General features: G+C 33.3%; 1 protein-coding gene across 7 annotated transcripts in view; it reads right to left on the minus strand.

Annotated features, from left to right (window-relative positions):
- The window catches only part of TBC1D5 (TBC1 domain family member 5), a 503965-nt gene that overhangs the window by 173033 nt on the left and 310307 nt on the right, over positions 1 to 20625 (minus strand). For all 7 annotated transcript variants that reach the window (XM_081072580.1, XM_081072576.1, XM_081072581.1 and 4 more), the window contains 4 exons: positions 15388 to 15476; positions 13861 to 13911; positions 13697 to 13766; positions 7273 to 7445 (listed from right to left, as the gene is read on the minus strand). In XM_081072580.1, the coding sequence (XP_080928706.1) occupies positions 7273 to 7445; positions 13697 to 13766; positions 13861 to 13911; positions 15388 to 15476 (383 nt within the window). The remainder of the gene's footprint in view (positions 1 to 7272; positions 7446 to 13696; positions 13767 to 13860; positions 13912 to 15387; positions 15477 to 20625) is intronic.

The raw sequence follows: 20625 nt of genomic DNA on the forward strand, positions 1-20625 counted from the left end.
CCCCCATTGATCCATCCATTCAAAAATATTTGCTGAATGCTTACCATGTACCAGGTTCTGTTAAGGAGGCATTTATGATATGTTAATGAACAAGACAGACAAACTCCTTGCTGTTAAAGATCGTACCAAAATTCAAGGCTATTATAATTGAATGTTTAATTAATAAAGAATACCCTTTGGTTTCAAAGTATATATTTTTTGATATTACTATTGCCATTTCTGTATTCCTTTTATTAAACCATATCAATTTATTTTAGATGTCTCTTTTTAAGTAGCAGAGAGTTGGACTTTGTCTATAAATCATTACAGAATCTCTGTCTTTTATTGGGAGAGCTTAAAGCATTTCTATATAGTGTCATACCTAACGTTTGACAGTATTATTTCTCATCTTGTTAGGGTTTCCTTTGTAAGCAAGCATTCCTGTTATTATTACTACTCAGTGAGACTTAGTCAGGAACATAAAAGTTAGTAACAACGAACATCTTACTGAGTGTTTACAATGTGCAAGGACTGTGTCCTACACGAGTTTCTTTTCATTTCACCTCCATAATCCTATTGCATAGCTACTATTTCACAGGAATTTCATAAAACAAAAAATATTAAGTGATTAGAAACATCAGTGAAATAATGTATTTGATTTCCTCCATGTGTGCTAATGAATAACGTAAACTTTTATACTTCTTTCCCACTTTAAATTATTCACTAGATTTAAATAGATCTACTATTTAAATAATGTTTTACGGATCATTATTTTTGACAATTGCATTCAGTTATATACACCTAACCATATCTTCTTACTAGTCACATTGCTTTCAAGCAGTCCTTTAAAACCTGCTTTCCTCTTGTTTTAATTAATTTTCATGCACTTTGCAGTGGGAAGAGCATATTTTTACCTAGAAAGGCATGTGGATGGCACCTGTCCTAAACTTGTACATGTGTGACTAGGTACAACCTTCCTTCTTGGACTTTTTTTTAATCTTAAAATTCACGATTTCTTTGTCAGTACAGATTCCGCTTCTTCCATCTCATCAGGTAACTCTTTATGTAGGTCAAGTTTAAGATTTAGATAACAGAATCACTCCTACCCCTCCCCACTTCCCAATTTTTTCTATCCAGCAGCCTGACCTAAATAAAGTGAGTACAGCAGGTCTTTGAATAACATCGTTTGGTTCATGTCATTTCATTATGCTGATGAGAAAAAAAATCAATTCCCAGCCAGGGTCACTGACTGTGTGGAATTTGTATGTTCTCCCCATGTCTGTGTGTATCCCATTTTCCTCCCACATCTGAAAGATGTACACATTAGGTGAACTGGCGTGTATAACTTGTCCCACTCTAAGTGATGGTGAGTGTGTGTCTGAGTGGTCCTATGATCAAAGGTCTGGCCCAGGGTTGTTCCCGCTCTGTGCCCTGGAGAGCTGCCAGGGTAGGCTCTGGCCATCCGTGACCCTGAACTGGAATAAGTGGGTTGGAAAATAATTTTCTTTCTTGTTTTCATTAATCTTTCTTAAATGTACGTGTAACTCACATTTCTTTGAATGTTTAATATTACAAGTGTTTGGAGTCTGTATTTAGAAGTTTGGTGATGTTTTTGTGACCAGAAATATACCATAGGAACTTAACTCCTGCTTATATCAATTAGCCTTCGGTAAATTGGTTTTGTTACCTGTTGTTTTGCTTAACGTCACTGTTTCTAAGAACCTATCAACAACTTTAAATAAGGACTTACTGTGCTGGACCTAGACAAGACTTAGGTCTTAGGCAATGACTTCTTATTTTAGTATACTTTTGCTGCTGGCACCTCTGCCTAGGTGGAGGGTCCTGAGCTCTTTTTTTCCCCTAATTCTTGGCATGGCTGTGGCCGGGTCTCTCCATTGCCCTTGATTTTCCACTTCCTCCCTACCAGGGTGGCTTCTGATCACTACTAACAAGGCTCTTCTGATTCCAGGCCTTGTTAGTAGTGATCAGACCTGCCTGTTGTGATCCATAGTAGTGATCAAAAGAAATAAAAAACCTGCCTGTTTTTTTCGTTTGATTTGTTTTATTCTGTTTTGTTTTTGCTTCTCTGGTCACCCTGAGTTTGGTTCATGGTGCAATCTGACAGTCCCTGGGGGTGCCTTATCATGTTCTATCATGTTCACAGATGTAGTCAAAATGGAATGTGAATAAAGGCTTAACAGTTCAAAGCTTGACTGAAAATCTTGATAGCTGGTCGTTCTAAATTAAGCCTTTATAAGCCTTAATTTCCTCATTTAAAAAATGGAGATGATAACAGTACATACCCCAATGTGCTATGAGGATAAATAAGACAATCTATGTAAAAGTCATTAGTATATTAACAATTATTAATCATTATTTCAAATACTTTATTATTCTTCCCCATAATTCTTAATCCTGATAATTCTTCATACAGAAGGGAAAATAAGCAGCTTTTTCAACAGGAGTAATTCTGGGGGAATATCCAGTGGTGTATGACAACAAGGTATCATTGGATCTTCACCTTCTAATCCCTCATTCTGGTTTTTATATTTAACATATAAGAAATCTCACTGAATAGAAAAGAATACTTCGATCATTAACTGTGTTTAGAATAGGAAGCTTTTTGCTTCAACTGTTGAGAGAATTTTGAAGGTGGGTAATACTGACTTTAATGACTGAGAGTTACATTTTTTACAATATGTTTGTATTTAAAATATAGATTGTAAAAAATGTAGCAGTCATACATAATTACATTGTGATATGTGTTAGAACAAATATATTGTTTTATAAACATTTTAAAATTGTATCACAAAATTTAGCAGGTTATTTATCAATACTCAAGAACCTCCCCAATTAAATTCCTATAAACCACCACAGTGAAACAACTGCTAATCCAGAAAATAGGAAATAAGGGAAATGTAAGATGTATAATAAACATTTAGAAAATATAGAATTTATCCCATGAGTGTTGTAAAGAGCCCATAATTTAAGAATGCCAAAGCCCAAGTGTGTAATGAGGGTCTTTCCTCAAAAGTGACATTAATTGCATATCCCACAGATGCTTATTATGTATTCTATTTATATCAAAGTATAACATGTAGTCAAAAATATACGAATTCAATATATTTAAGGGTGATAATAAAACACAGTTACTCCGGCCTAGCTACAATTGTTATTTTTAAACTTTAAGTTTTGGTCTTTTAAGAAAATAGTATTATAGTACTAAGTGAAAACAATATTGAAGCTTTATATTGAATCTGTTATGATTAAGGGTCTTTTGGACTCAAAACAAGTATGTTCTCAGGGATTGAATCATAACACTAATATTTTAGAAGCTTTTTCACAAAAATAATCCCAAAGTGATAAAATAAAATGAAATTCTTGTTCTCATAGTAAAAACAAAGATACCAACCTCCCCGCTCCCCAAAAAAGCAACACACAAAAAAACTCTTAGAAATTACCTTTGGAAAGTCGGAAATAGTCAGTGTTTCACTTTGAAAATTAGTCAGTATGCATTGATAGGCCCCTATACAACTTAATTTTTAAAGAGTCTGATACCAATGACTGGCGAACAAAAGACAACTCAAGATGTTAATTATCTGAATAAAAGCAAGAGAAACTTCATTCTAAGTGAAACAGGAGTAATTGTTCATAAAGTTAATGAAAAACACAATGTAAATTACTTTTAGGAAATATTACTTTATAATACCACTTACAAAGTATTGAATGTTTAATGTCAAAACAACTTTGTTTAACCTAAATAGCAAACTGATTTAACATTTCCTAACAGAAAAACCAACTACTATTACCCAAGAGATAAAGCACTTATACACATAAAACATCATTAATAAGCAAATTATTATATAACATTCAAGATCACGGGGCCTTAGTCCTATATTTCAAGATATATCAACCTATTTAAAATTAAGATAAGCTAATTTGGAATGACTTTAGCGAATGTTAGTAAAATTAAGATTTTTATACTAATTATTAATTCTAATGTTGTTAAATAAACGTATTAGAAAAGTGCAAACAAATATATTTACATATGGCACATCTGCTACATCAGGAGTCTTTCAAATATATTATCTTACAAAAAGAAAACCAAAAACTACTTTTAAAAATAGAGTAATTGCAAAATCTTTTTCTTAATGATAATTATAAGCATATTAGAAAGCAGACTTAAATAAATTTTAATGTATCACGCAACTGCTAAAGATTGACTAAAATTAGAAACCTGGACTCAAATGGAGTATAATTTCACTTTGCTAACACTTTCTACATCATGTAAACATAATTTATGATTTACTCCCCATTTTATAGAATTGTATTGGTAACATTTTTTCCCTTGGTGCATTCATTATTGACATTTTTATCATATTGTTTTCTAATTTTGTCAGAACATTTTAGTATATAAGAAAATATTTTTGTTTAAAAATAAAAATTCTGTAAAAAAGAGTTGGCATGCAAAGGTGCACTTTAGATAATGCAATTATGGATTCCAATGTGATCCTGAGGAAGAATAAGTTTTATTAACTGAAAAGTGATTATTTTATATTTGTCCACTTGATGAGAATTTACTCAAACTGTAACTAACTGTTTTCAAGTATTAATATTGAATATTACCAACTTCCAACAGGAACAGAGAGTAGCATCAACAATTATTTAGATTAACATTACTTCTATGATATAGAACAAAATATTTCAATTCACTTAAATGAGATACAGACCTACAATACTTATTAGGTTCAAGGACATAAAATTACTGTGCCAAATTGCTATGATCTGTTTCTAAAAGTTTACTTTAAAATTCTATATTCTCTTCAGAAGCTCTGGTCTAAAGGACAGCTATAATATTATATTTCTACTTTCAAGAATACCATATGTTTTAGTGAAGAAAACTAGAAAGCCAAAGCCAGAACTGGAAAGGTTCATGAATCACATAATTCACCACAGTCACAGAGCCACGCTATTCTTATTAAGTAATGGGAATGACAGATCACGATAACAAAAGCATTGCCAAACATACGTGTAATGTTTGGTATATACTGAGCACTACAGCATTTGCACATTACGATTTAATTCTCTATGAAGTAGGTACTATTCTTTTTCATTTCCAATTCACAGATAAAGAAACCAAAGCTCAAAATGGGTAAACAAGTCCGTTTCATTCCAAAGTCTGTGCTTCTAACAGCTATTTTGTATTGTACTAATATTACTCTTTGGCACCAAAGATTCCAGTTATCAACAGGAAATATACAGTGGAGTACATTTGGATATATACTCCAATACTCCAACAGGAAATATACAGTGGAATATATAGCTTACGGTAGCATAAAGACAAGAAAATAAAACCACATTGACCTGTCATATGCCCCACAAATAAAAAAATAAAGTCAAATTTAATAAATGATATGAGTAAGAAAAATCTTTGTACTATAAAAGGCAGTACTGACCAATTAAGAGTGAATGACTTCTTCAAAGATTTTTTAAAATATGTAATTTTTAGAGACTATACATGAGATTCTAGACAAAAAATCATGGGATAAATAAGTTAGCTATGGTCACTGCAAGCCTTGGTATTGTTAGTACTGCTAAAAAATAAAACTGAAAGGATTAAGAGAAATTATGTCATAGGTCATGGAATTTTCCTGGGAAAGTACTAGGCAGATGTCAAAGGAGCTCTATGAATCTTTATGATGAAGAGAAAGCTGATGGACACCAACATCCTAAAACGAAATTGGAGCATAATGGTTGGAAGCCATTGCACCCACGTCCATACACCACCACTGCGACGTAAAGCTTGGGTAACGAACATTTCAAAAAAATGGGAAACATGTCCAACATTAACTTCTTTCCCCAATATTTAAGACCAATTTCTAGACTTTAGCAAACAATTTTTGAGGGTGTAAAATGGGTTTTTGTATTTGAATAAACCAATTCTTTGCGTTCACAGTAGTAAGGAATACAGAATTTAACTCCTACCCTTGCCACTAGCTATTTTAAAATAAATTTTTACATCTGTAAACACAAACATATTAGCTAGACTTAAAAGTATAAACCTACAGTATGCCAATATCCACATTACCCATAACTTTCTCATTCCCAGTGGGAATGGTGGAACTGCTCTCAATGATGAAGTTAAGCTTAAGTCACAGAAATGAAAACAAGTACCATTAAAAATAGAAAAGCAGATGTCATCAATTACTTGTCAGGGGTTCCAGAGAAGAGAGACAACTGAATTGTTATTAGTGAAAGACTCAGTGCAACATGAGAACATAAAGAAAACACTCATTGATAATCTTTTCTTTGAACTAAATAAATTGGCGTCCACTCTGGTACTAAAGCTTTGACTTATTTGAGATTCTCTGTAATCCTAATAATGAATTCATATTTATTGAGCATCTACTATGTACATCTCAATGATATCTTTTCAATTTTCCATGTACTACCTGAGAGATGGGATTTGTAGGGAATATCTACCAAGGAACTGCCCAGAACAAGATATTAATGTTCTATTGTCTCAATATAAAGAATCCTTCTGCTGTCTGTAGGACTACTCAACTAATTCATATTTATTAAAACTGCTATCTTTATAATTTGCCTACTCACCTCATAAGCCACTGAATGAATACACACACACAAACACACACACCCTAAGGAGTGACTCCTCCCTATTCTTTTGCCATGATAGCATGCTACAGAGCTTGTATGGCTGAAGAAGATTAATATATCATGTTCACTGTGAGAAACATTGATTTTACTTTTCGAAATGCACTTCTGAAGGCCGAGCAGAAGACCACACAATAAAAGGGAAAGAACATGGATATCTTAAAGGATTGTTCGGGTTCAGGGCTGGCTTCATGTGTGTACGACCTGTGCAACTCTGTACTTCTTAAACTAATTGGTTCAATGATCTGCTATTGCCATCTTGAAATTCTTACTACTATTTTTTTTTTAAAAAGGGCCATTCATTTTTATTTTGCACTGGGCTCTGCAGATTGTGGAACCTATCCTGCCTGGATATGAATTATGACTTCACTGTTTAATATCTATAAACTTAGCATAAGCCTTAATTTCTTCCTCCATAACAAAAAGGGTAACAACTCAGTTAACAGGCTTGGTGAGAGTATTAGATGAAATATATATGTGAAAGTCATGAGCACACAGCCTGGCACGGAGGACACAAAAGAGACATGAAATAAAATGGAGCGGGAACAGTTCTTGTTCTTTGAGACATATAGAAACCATCATAAATCATAATGTAGCTGAAATTTAAACTTTAATACTTACAACCCATATATCTGTGGTGCAATTTCTAGTCTGTTCAAATGCATGTAAAGCTCGATATCATGCTTCTTCAGTAGGTGATCCTGGATGTGGTTGACTTTAGTAACAATAGCAATTGTGGGCCCTAAATCCTGGGGTCTAGCGAAGGGGATGGGAGGCATCAGTGTTTCTTTCCCCTGAAAATAGGAAAAATGGAACACATGTTATTGCAACAAGAAATTAACAAATGTATGAACATAATTCTTGAATACATTTATCAAAGGGAGTTTAAATAGGAAGCAACCACTCTAATCATCTTATGACAAATGCTTATAATGTGGAATCATATGCTGATCACCATCATATAGATGACTGTGCCCACAGTAAAGACTAGGAAACACTGTCTAAAACATTTTCTACCTGTATTCCCTTGACCATTTTCTCTGGTGATATTATGGATTACAAGATAATTTTGGCTAGAGGTAGTGGTAGCCACTGATCTATTTATCCATGGTCAGTTTGTCTAAGCCACAGGACCTAAATGGACTACTCTGATAGAAATATATTTCTTGTGGAATAAAACTTAAATGTGAAAAACAGTACATGAAAACTGTTTTAATCTGAGCTCTCAAAACTATACAGAAGTCGGAAAATAAGGGTACAGAGTGCCATGAGACAGAAAATAAATACAGAGGGTGCCAAAAATTATACACATATTTTAAGAGATGTTATCTATGTACTAGAAAATAAGATGTTCTCTAACTGTCCTTTGATAAAAATAGATAGCTGAGTAGAAAACATTTTAAAACTTTCCAGACCAAAAGGATAGCTGACTTAAAAACAAAAACAATTTATGTGGGCCAACTACAACTTCTCCTCTTGCCATCCAATATCCATATTGTGAAAGATGTATCTGCAACTCCTTGTAATGCTTTCATGTACATTTTAGCTATCTTTTCAAATCTGATGACTGCCTTGCATGTATTACTTCTGTCTTTCCTTCTGAGGTTGTCTTCAATTTCTACCTCTCCCTAAAACTGGCATTTATTGCATCACTCTCGTGATTGTCTACCTAGTACTCATTCTCAGTCTACTTCTCTAACTTAATTCTTGTTTCTGCTTCACAAACGTTGCTTTTTCACACAGTTCCGGTCTCAGTTTTATTCTCTACTTATATGCAATTCCCTGAGCGATCTCAGTCATATACAGTGCTTCAATCAAAACCATTTTCCAAAGACTTAATCTGTATTCATAACCTAGAAGTCTTTTGAGTGCCTCTCATACATTCAAATGTTGCCACGGAATCTTAGATTGCCAAAAGGGCCCCTAATTCAGCAGGCCTACAGCTATGTTCATCATCCTCTGCTCAAATACACCTTCATCCTTTCCACATGCCTACCTCAACCCATTCTCCATTAAGAATCCCTAGTTTGCCAATTTTAGCTCTTCTAAACCTCTCAGGGGACGCTTACATGTATCTTCTTCTACAGCCCTCTGCAACAACCTGATTTGGGGCCCTAACCATTTTTTTCCTCTTAACTGGTCTGCTTTTAAATCCACCTTCCAAAATGCCTGGTAATCTACCTGAAGCAGATATTACGTTATGCCAAATTGACCTCCTTAAACATTTTGAATAGCTCTCCATCATTTCCATTCATGGGGGAAAAAAAACAACATCCCAAATTCTTTAGCCAGGTCAACGAGGCCTTTCATCATCTGGATGGCCTCAACTCTCACTTCCAGAGATCCTGGGGATGCCATTCTGTACCTGGAATTATCCCCTCCCCAGTGTTTCCACTGAGGAGCTCCCAAGTATATTTAAAGGTCTGGCTCCAGTGCCAGGACCTGTTTCATTATCTTCTTTTATACTACCATAGTATCCTTTTCTACTTCTCTGCCTCCTAAACTGTGAGATCTTAAAGAAGAATATCATCTTTGCATCACTGGACCATATTCAAGAGCACAAAGATAAAGGAGTTAAAGCTCTTGCCCTCGTAGTCTGGAAGAGAAGATCACAGAGAAAATAACTTAGAATTCCACATAAAAACGGTGACTAATCAGGCTGGCAGAAAGCAGAGGCGAGGAGGAACATGTGTTAGTGTGAGGAAAAATTTCCTGGAAGGAGTTCCATCTGTCTTTCCAGGATCATTTCAAGTCTTAAAAAGAAATGCAATCCTATCATCAGAAAAATGCAAATAAAACCACAATGGGACATCACCTCAGAACTGTCAGAATGGCTATTATCAATAAATCAACAAACAAGTGCTGGCAAAGATGTGGAGAAAAGAGAACCCTCAGGCACTGATGGATGGATTATAAATTGTTACAGCCACTATATAAAACAGTACGGAAGTTTCTCAAAAAATTAAAAATAGAACTAACTACCTTGTGACCCAGCAATTCTAGTCCTGGGTATTTATCCAAAGAAATTCAAAACACTAATTTGAAAAGATACATGCAACCCTATGTTCTCTGAAGTGCCATTTACAATAGCCACAATGTGAAAACAACCAAAATGCTCATCAACAGATGATTAAAGAAACTGTGGTACATTTATACAATGGAGTATTACTCTGCCATAAAAATGAATGAAATTTTACCATTTGCTACAAAATGGATGGATCTAGAGGATATTATGCTAAGTGAAATAAGTCAGACTGAGAAAGACAAATACCATATGATCTCAATTACATGTGGAATCTAAAGAACAAAATAAATGAACAAACAAAACAAAAACAGACTCATAGATACAGAGAACAAACTGATGGTTACTAGATAGGATGGGGATGAGGGGGATGGGTGAGAAAGGTGAAGGGATTAAGAAGCACAAATTGGTAGTTACAAAATAGTCATGGGGATGTAAAGTATAGTATGGGGAATATAGTCAGTAATATTGTAAAAACTATGTATAGTGTCAGGTGGGTACTAGATTTATTGGGGGGATAACTTCATAAATTATATAAATGTCTAACCACTACACCTGAAACTAATATAAAGTAATATTGAATGTCAACTATAATTAAAAAAAAATAGTCACGGGGATGTAAAAAGTACAGCATAGGGAATATAGTCAATAATATTGTAATAACTATGTACAGTGTCAGATGGGTAATAGACTTATTGGGGTTATCCTTTGTGAAGTATATAATCTCTAATCACTATGTTGTTTTGTACACCTAAAACTAATAAAAAAAAAAATAAAGGGAAAAAAATGCAGTCCTTTGTCCTTCCTACACTGTCTGCCCTAGTGTCTTTAGGTCTGAGGGATATAAATCCATAATAATTTTCATGATTCAATTAGTTTGTGTTAATTTATATAAATAGGAGAAAAGGATACCTCTATACTATTGTCATTTATTATAAAAATAATGTATCCAAGACACCTTTTTCTGATTTTTTTCTGACACCTATTTCATATTCTGCTCAAATTAAAAAATATTTTAATTCTTGTTAAATTATTTTTCTACTGATATTAAATTGAAATAAGTTTATTTTGGAATTCATGTTAATTGTAAGATACTATTTATAGTCAAAAGATATTGTTTACTGTGAAGCTAAATTTCTTTCAAAAAACAAGCAATTAACATTTTATGTATTTTGGTCATGGTGGTTTTCTTTTATTGAAGAATCTTGTGTCCTAAATACCAGGCAGTCTTGGGTGGTGGCACTGAGCTCAGCCAGGGTTTCTAAGGATCACACAGAAAACAGATCACTATATCTAGTCTTCTTCTAAAGGTTTGGAATAGACATACTTCTATAGAGATACAATCACTGGAGAGAACTGATCCTAAATCAACCTGTTTAAAAATGTTTAACTTAATGAAATCATATAATCAATTTCTAGTTTGATAGAATGAGTTGTCATTAAAGTAATTTCATATGCTGTCCTTTTTTCATATGCTTAATAGAAACTCATGTGTAGTCTAAGGCTTACATATAAACTACAGTTTGAAAAGATTTCCCCTGCGCTCAGAATACTTACAACAAAATCTCTTAAATTTAAGAAACTCAAATGCTTAGGGTCACTTAAGCGCTAAACAGTAAAATCAAAAGAGAAGCTAGAGTTAGTGTAAAACACTTCCTTATCATCAGATGTCTTATAATAAAGAATTCCATTTGCATTTAACAAATGGAAAAGCTACAACTACTAATAAAACTAGAAAATCTTTTCAACAATTTTTTATGCAGTACTCAAAATGTGTTCTACAGATCAGAGCCAGTCCACAAACTATTACAGGCATGCAACAACATAATGATTTTATGCCATTATGTAAACCAATGCACTGCTATCTTCATCAAGAAAGTCTTATGAAAAATATGTCTGCTGAAATAGGCATCATGCATACTGATATAAATGAATTCTCAAAAAAACTGGAAGAACTGAATGAGCGAGTGGTGTATTAATTTCTTGAACTTCTTTTAGAAAAGTGATAGAATCATGAAATAGAATAAAAAGGAGAGAATTTAAAAGTGATTCACTAGACATGCATTTTAGGAATATATTACTCATTATGTAGGCAAGTAATTAACATAAATGCTCAGAGGTCACATCTATGTGTTCCTTGACAAAATGAATGTCTTTATGTTGTCTTAGCCATTTTCATGAACTTGACTCAGTGATATCAACATGAATTGGTAAAACTGAAAAATCGTATCCCTCACATTTTTATCATTCAGTTTCTCAGTTACTGAGAATAAATTATAAAATACAAAATGACCATTGCATGAAATAATCATGATCCCTGTTTTAAATGCATTCAAATATTCTCTGCTCAAATTTTTCATGTTCACATAAGTCTATGAATTCACCAAATCACTTCCAGGGAATATAAAGTTATTGTTCCAAAACATAATGCATTTCACCACATACGGTGACAGCAAGTTTCACCTTTAATAACCATTACAGAATGTATCATGTTTATATATTGCTGAAGGAAGATTTTATCACCGAGGCTAGGGGTCGGCAAACTATCTCTGTAAAGAGCCAGACAGCAAATATTTGAGGCTTGACAGGTCGTACAGTCTGTGTTGCAACTACTCAACTCTGCTGTTAGAATGAACCTTCTTCGATGGGCATGGAAACTGAATTCCATATTATTTTCATATGTTACAAAATATTATTTTTCTTTTTATATTTTTTCAGCCATTTAATAATTAAAGGCCATTTTAAGTCATAAGCTGTACAAAAACAGATGGCAGGCCAAATTGGCTTACAGGCATTATTTTGCCCTGACCTAGACCAAAAGGCATAAAAAGCATTAATTATCCATTTCATTTTTTAAGAGATGGAATGAAGTGACTGAGTAATACATGGTTTCTAACCAGAATGCAATCCATTATACCAATATAAAAGAAATTAATCATATAAAAATAATATGCCCAAAACTCTTAACATCCCTTGCTAGAATGCAATTTTGCTAATATTGAGTAATAAAAATGAAAAAATCATAATGATCTCTAAGATAGCACATGTTTGTTTAAAATAACATATAATTCCACTTCTACAGCTATGTCAAGAGAATTGAAAACGCATGTTCATACAAAAGTTTGTACATTAAATGTTCACCGCAAGCAAAAAATGGAAAGACCCCGAAGTCCATCAACTGATATGTAGATAAACAAAATGTGACATACCCATACAATGAAGTATTAGTCAGCCATGAAAAAGAATGAAGCACTGAAACGTGCTATAACATGGATGAACCCTGAAAACATTATGCTAAGTGAAAGAAGCCAGAGACAAAAGGCCACATATTATATAATTCCATTCATATGAAATGTCCAGGATAGGCAAGTAAATAGAAATCGAAAATAGATTAGTGATATCAGAGGCTCTGGGGAGGAAAAAATGGGAAGGTACTGGTAGGGACTTCCTTTGGGAATGATGAAAATGTTTGGAAATTAGATGTGGGGATGTTTGCACATTCTTGTGAATATACTAAAACCCACAGAATTGTATACTTTAAAAAAGGTGAATGTCACAGTATGTTAATTATATATCACAATAAAAATTATAGTTGAAACATAAGACAGAGTAAGGATAAACAGTACTGATGCTAAATGTGTAAATTTAATAGTCACATATTGGTAAAAGTAAAACAATCTACTTGATGCAGAGTTTATGCACTTCAGTTAACAATGTATCTATGAACTCACTAGGATAGCATCAGATTAAATATAAAAATGCACTTATTAAAAATTTATAATTTTTAAGAAGTTATATTGCATGGATATTATGCACATGTATAAAAGACGTTTCTATTTATTTATATAAAATTTTTATATTACCTATGTATATTTGCCAACATCATCAGAGATATGGTTTAGATCCTCAATTCAATCTTATTCCACGAGTATTTTTATAGAAATAATTTCTCTGATTATATGCTGTTGTTGAAATTATTTGTCCCCTCAAATATATTGAAAAGACCTATACAGTACAATTTACCTTTTGACCATCATGCTCAAAAGTAGAAAACCAAGGTTCAGCAGTTTCCATAAGTTGTGAGAACATTGCACTAAAAATTAGAAAAATAACATAATTCTGTTAAACCTTCGTTAAAGTAAAGATGGTATAAAAAAATAAGAATAATAGAAAGTTTCTGTACTTACTAGGCATCATGTTCCAGGTACTCAGGATTCAAGAGCGTTTTCATTTCCTCACTTAAAAAAGCAATACATGCAATCAAAATATGTAATTTTTTAATGGAAGGAGATATAAAGGTTGCTTTATTCTATACTCATAAGCTGACTTTAATATAATAAGCAAATGAAAACACATTAGCCTTTTTAAATAAAAAGAACAACTCCATAACAACAAATGAAATCCTTTCTATAAAGATCAAAAACATATTAGCTGCCGTGTCTATACCACAATGAGGTAACTACCTAATTATTTCAAATAACACATATAAATGTGACAAATTCCTTGAATGTGCCTGATGTAGAATAAATTGATTACTCCACAAAATCTATCATATACTGTCCAAAACAAAACAAAAAAACATACTTACTGGTCAAATATAACATATCAAAACATTTTTTTTAATGGCTTCTATTTTTACTATATTTTAACATCAATTAATTAGAGAACATCTCTTCTAAATCTGTTTTAGTGTTGCTTTTGCATTCTAGTGGATTGAAACAGCTATACAAGTATGTGTACTTAAAAGCTATTTTCAATCATCTGTACTTTCTTGTGAAGTATATTCTGCATGCATGTTTTAAAAAAGATAAAACTGGCCTGAAAATGGGATCCCAATACTAACCTCATTCTTATTCTTTAGAGTAACTAAAGCAAAAGCAGTTAAAACACGGTTGTAGTCAGATCCAGTAAAGTCAGTATGATTAGAAAAACTCAAAAAGAACTAGAAAATACTAATCTATAATACAGTAAACAAAAGTTAATTTAAGAAAGGCTCTAATATATGTTCAGCAAAACAGATGGCTACATTTGATTAATAAAGATCATATAAACACATGAAATGCTGTGTCATTATTTTTTACTTTCTGCATGTAGATGGGCTAGGCTGTGGAATACTGACAAAGTTTTATAAACCTGTAGCAACCCATTCCTAAGATGCTTCCTCGCTGCCTCTATGGCCCATCCATCAGTGAGGGTATCTTAAGTGAGAAAATAAATTCTAACAAGTATCTTAAGTTAAATATAATTACTAATGTTATTTGCTGCAAAGAATAAATGAATGTATTTAAAAAACATGAGAAGTCATTTTTGTTTAGTTGCAGACTGGGGTCCTTGGTGGTAGTGTTCTCCTATTATCACCTGCAGAGTCGAACCCGGTGAGGAGAAAATATCTCACAGATAAGGTTCCCGTGCAGCTTGCAGTGACAGAATGCGCCATTAGAGGATGGTATGTATGACGACCAGCAATGTCAGCACTTTGCCATTACCACAAAAATTTCTTCTTGATCCATTCATTATATGTCTTCCTTTGATACAGATCGAAGATTTGCAAAGACATTTAAGTTTCCAAATTTCCCCCATAGTTGAACTGGGATTACAACTATTAAATGGAATTAACAATCAGCCAAATGTTGACAATTTACAGAAGTAACTTCACTTTAAAAGATTTTGAGGCAACAAAGATTACAGCAGATTGAGCTTCTATAAAAACTTGCCTTGGTTGTGCAGACTCACTGGCATGAAGAAAAGCTTGGTGGTCACAGTGGAGGATAAAGAGAATGGGTGCTAACAGCTCATGCATGCCCTGAAACATAAGAGTAAGAGAAAGCAATGGGTTGGATGCTCAGAGTCCACTGGTGGACAGAATAACCCCAGTTAAATGCTTCTTGAACCGATCCCTACCCACCAACATTTCCATATATACAGAAAAGCATAAAAATAATAAGCTGCAAAATAAGAGTTTATTTACGTTTAGACTTTGATTCAAATTCAACCACACCACATATTCTGCTTTAAAACATGGAGAGCAATTCTCTTTTAAATGACACAACAAACAATAAATTGGCATGGGAGACAACCTTGCACCTGTCAGTTGCTTCAAGATCTGTAACTCATAAATATGAATTTCATTTATGCAAATTATAATCATGAGCTACAGTGTAAAGATCTGCAGTGAGAAGGGCAACTAAGAACTGTAGACCTAAGTAAATTACATCCAATGTTTTCATTATATAATGGCTCAAAATTAGGATGTCTGTAGGTTTAGGAAGAGCTGAAGTCAGCTAGCTGGAAATGTTAGATAATAAAAGAAACAACCTTTAGCAGGTATGACAGAAAACAAAGATTTTAAAGTATGATTTCCAACAAGTTTAATCTGAAGACTACCATAAGATTTTTCCTATCTATTTTGACTACAAGTTTACTTATCAATTTATATACTGATTTGATCAATGTCATTCTTTTTCCTTATACTAGTGTTCACCTGTGACTTACATGAAAATGTATAAGGAACGATAAGGTACGCTAGCTACTAAGTTGTCTTTAAAGGGTATTAAAAAAATGTATTACTTATCCATTATTATGGGGAAAGGAGGTATCTGGCATACTGACTTGCCTTGTTAATTGAGATTTTTTTTTTCCCCTCTTAAGCATCAAAAAATGTATTTTAGCAAGTTCAAAATATATTACTCTTTTTTTTTCCTCAAAAATTAAATTGTCATTTTCCTTTTGCTTAATAACTATGGATTATCTTTTATAAAAACGTAAGACAAAACACCAACTATATAGGAAATAAAATATGCCAGCAGAGAAGAAAAAGGTTTACGCTGGTGGGATTAAGGAAGGTTGACTGTGACAGAAGGACAGTCACACAGTGTTCTGCAGTCTAGTGGTGCTGTGCTAGTCTTAAGACTATAGCTGTCCTCACAAAACATTATGAAAGCCACTCTACCAGAGTTCATTTATTGGTTACCTCTAGCCTTCGATTAGAAGGAGTTAATGAGTTTTCTACAGACTAATTTATGCTCTATTGACAATTTACTTATTATTTGGGACAAATCACCACACAACACTTCAACCTTTTTAGGTAACCATCTCCTTACTAAACAAACCTTGAAAAGATTATCCTTTAGAACAGGGGTGTCCAAACTTTTTTCAACGTTTTTTTACCAAGGGCCATATGTGGTAAAATACACAAACAGCCGGGCCACTCACTCAAGGTGAAGTACGTATTGCCTCAACTGGTTTATCTAAGAAAACTAAATATATTTTTGGAATCTGCTGCAGGCCAATAAAAAATGGACTGTGGGCTGCAGTTGGCCTGTGGGCCGCAGTCTGGACACCCCTGCTTTAGAAGAACATTGTAGAGACACAGAAATAATGGAATTAATTGTTGCTAAGTACATTTTAAAATCACCATGAGGGGTTTATTCCCCTGGGATAATCTCAAGTCATTCCCAAAACTAAGTACCATAATTTTAGTCATCAAAGTAATAGCTACTTATTTAGAAAACTACATAAAAGCAAACACAAAAAAGAAAAGGAAAGGAGGAAGGTATGAAGAAACAGAAGGGAGGGAAGGAGGAAGGATGGAAGGAAGGAAGAAAGGAAGGAGATAAGGAAGGAAGGAAATTAAAACTGTCATAGATATCCTTGTGGTATTTTTTTTTTGGGGGGGGGCTCTTTCTTTAACCTTAGGATAAAGTACCTAGAAGTAGAATTTCTGTGTAAATGAGTAAAGACAGTCATTAAAGTCTCTGATATACACAATTATGCTTCCCTTCAAAAAGAACTCCCTCACTTTCAAGCATAAAAATCACCATCTCACAAATCCTCACCTACGTCTATAGTATTTTCAAAATAATCCTGTTAAGTTTCAGTCAAATTGTTGTTTTAACTTATTTAAATGCTAGTGAGATGGCACACACAATTTTTATTGGTCATTTTTGGTTAATGAATAGGCCATTTTCTCCTAATAAAGTGTTTCCTTTAAACTGATGATTTGTAATAGTTCTCCAATTGCGTATATTAACCCTTAGTCATTTCTGTTACAAATACTTGCCCATGTTTATCATTTGTCTTTTAATTTTGATGTCTTCTTCCAAGAGTTTTGACATGTCATCTTTACCATAAACTGAATATTTAGCTCTCATTTTTTTCTAGACTTTTACTCATATTCCAGTGGGTTATATATTCTTAGTTAAGAACTTTAATACACACACACACACACACACACACACACACACACACACACAATAAAAATAAAAAAATAAAGGCTATCTCAGAGGAGATGGTGAGTCTTCCCATTTTGCTTTTTGGGCTATTCATTAGGGTCCTGGGAGCCAATGAAAAGGTGTGCTTGAAAAAAATTTTTTTAAAAGGAACTTTACTAGTGTAATGAGCTGTGAAATATTATATTCCTCCATATTCTCTACTCTGTTTCTCAGAATTATCTTGCCTATTCTGACTTATTTTTGTCACTCAAGTGAACTTCAGCATCATTTAGTTACATGAAATGCTAAACAAAATGCTGCAATTTTTATTGGCATTGCACTAAAATTAACGTGAAGAAAAAATGTATTTTTAGAATACCAGATTTTCCAGTCTTAAAATTTGCAGAGCTGCATAGTTTCTACTGGGTTTGTTACTAGGTTTTTAGTGTTGGTGGTGGTGGCAGTGATCTACTAAATGGGACTTTTTCCCTCAATGTATTTTCTAACTAATTATGGCTAATTTAATAAAAAAGATTTCTTGCTTAAATAAATTTTCCTACCTTCTTTAAATGTTCTCTTCCCTCTAGTTTCTGCAACACTACTCTCTCCAGATTCTCTTTGCTCAAACATCATTAGTTTTCATTTATTTCAAAAATTATTTATTATCTATGATGTGCTGGGAACAAAAAAGTAAACGAAGCTCCTAACCATTATGGAGCTTTCAGTCTAGAGAGCAAGATACAAAATAATAAAACGAGCACATAAGTGAGTATAATTATAAATTGTGGTAAATGATATGTATGTGTACACACACACACACACACACAGAATCCCAGCATCCATTAGTCTTAGCACATAGAAGGTGACTGAATGAATGAAATATCTACCACTCAACACACTGATAAAAGTTGAACTAAAATATAAAAAACGTAGACGAATAACACTAAATTGTATTTCAATATTTCATATCAATAAATAAAGGTGCTCTTTGTATAATGAAAATTAAGAGTTCCCTGAATACCATTTAAAACAACCTTTTTTTTATAAATTCAGTGTTGAGTTCCAACTAAACTAGGGATATTTTCTTAAACAGACTTCGAAGAAATTATCGGTTTTACTCTAAATTCTAGACTAGTAAAACCCAATTAATAATTCCAAGTGGCAAGAATACAGAGATCTTTAAAGGGAAAGAGAACTATCAAGATAGAATGATCATAAACTCAATATGCTGTAAATTTCACAAAGAAGAATAAAAAATAATGTACTGTCAGTATACTTCTTGGTTCCTACAATGTGTAGTTTGCTCCCACCTACACTGTCAGCACTTCTGCTGGCTCAAAGCCTTCACCCCTGCTGGATTGTTAGTAGTCACTGCACTCCAAACTCAAGCCATTTGAAAATAAAGGTAACGAAGTTTTCTTCATCAACAGCCTGTAGGCTCACAAAATTGAACCTGTTCTTTTATCTGCCTGTGTTCATTTAGCCCACCAAGCAGTCTTTATTAAAGCTGAGGCATCAGGCAGTCAAAGTTCATTAATACCATTTATATAATCTCTGCAGTTTCAATTAACTCAGCAAGACATTCTACTACATGATAACAGTCTCATTAATTCAATAAAATCCCATAACTATTAACAATATGGTCGATGTTAAACGGGGTGTCACCTACTACAATATAATAGCTTTAACAGCTTGTGATGAAACTCAAGGTTTTTTCTTAAATTTGATCTGGCTAAATATTCAGTACTTCTACGGCAAGATATTATTTCTATGTAAAGAATCCATAGGATTTTAAACACGTGTAGGGAGTAATTAAGTCCTATTAACTGATTGATACCCAGGAGTAAGTTAATAATACTTTCTTATTCCGTAACTTGATAGACTTTGCCTAAATTATCAAGAATCTGATCTTCCATATTCCTGTTTAGTCTTCCTTACTAATGCAGTGGGCCACATACGTCACAAATGATGGAGTGTGTAGTTATCATGGTTTTGTTCCTTGTCAGTGGAACTTGTTTCCATTATTTATAAGACTTCCCTAATCTAGTTTTTTCTGTCTCTAAAGAAAAAAGTGAAACAAATGTGTAACCTAGGAAAATTTTATTCTGCCTTGATTTGCCACCATTGTATCATTCACTGTAAGGTATTTTCAAATATTTGAAAAAAAGAGGAGTCAGTGGGTAGATAGGTTTGGTGATAAAAGCCAATACAATTAGGAGAGAAGAACGGAAAAACAGACATTCACCTGGATCACAGGGGAAGGGTCTAAGCTACTGAACTAACCAATGCTGCAGAACCATTTCTCCTCTAGCCTTCTTATGAAGTACAATATAACATCCTTCGAGTTTAAATCATTCTGACTGGGATTTTTCTGTTACATGCTTCCAAAAGTCCTATACTGATAGAGATTTATTTTCTCCCAGTCTCCTTTTTTTGGTTTGTTTCTTTGTTTTTGGTCTTGGGACAATGTGTATGACTTCTGGATAGCCTATCTTGCTTGGGAAGGCCCTTCCTACCCTAAGATTATAAAAAAAGTTTCATAAATTTTTTCTAGTAATTGTTTTTAATTCTTGTTTTTACATTTGTTACATTACATTTACATTACAAATCTGAAATTTATTCTCCAACAAAGGTATAATTTAATGTTTTTCTAGATGGAAAGTCGAACACAGCCAAGTCAATGAAAATGCCCTATTTGCCCTTATCATATTAAGATCTCATACATAACGAGATGTTCTTAGT

Source organism: Rhinolophus hipposideros (genome assembly GCF_964194185.1).
Source record: "Rhinolophus hipposideros genome assembly, chromosome: 14".
Lineage (NCBI taxonomy): Eukaryota > Metazoa > Chordata > Mammalia > Chiroptera > Rhinolophidae > Rhinolophus > Rhinolophus hipposideros.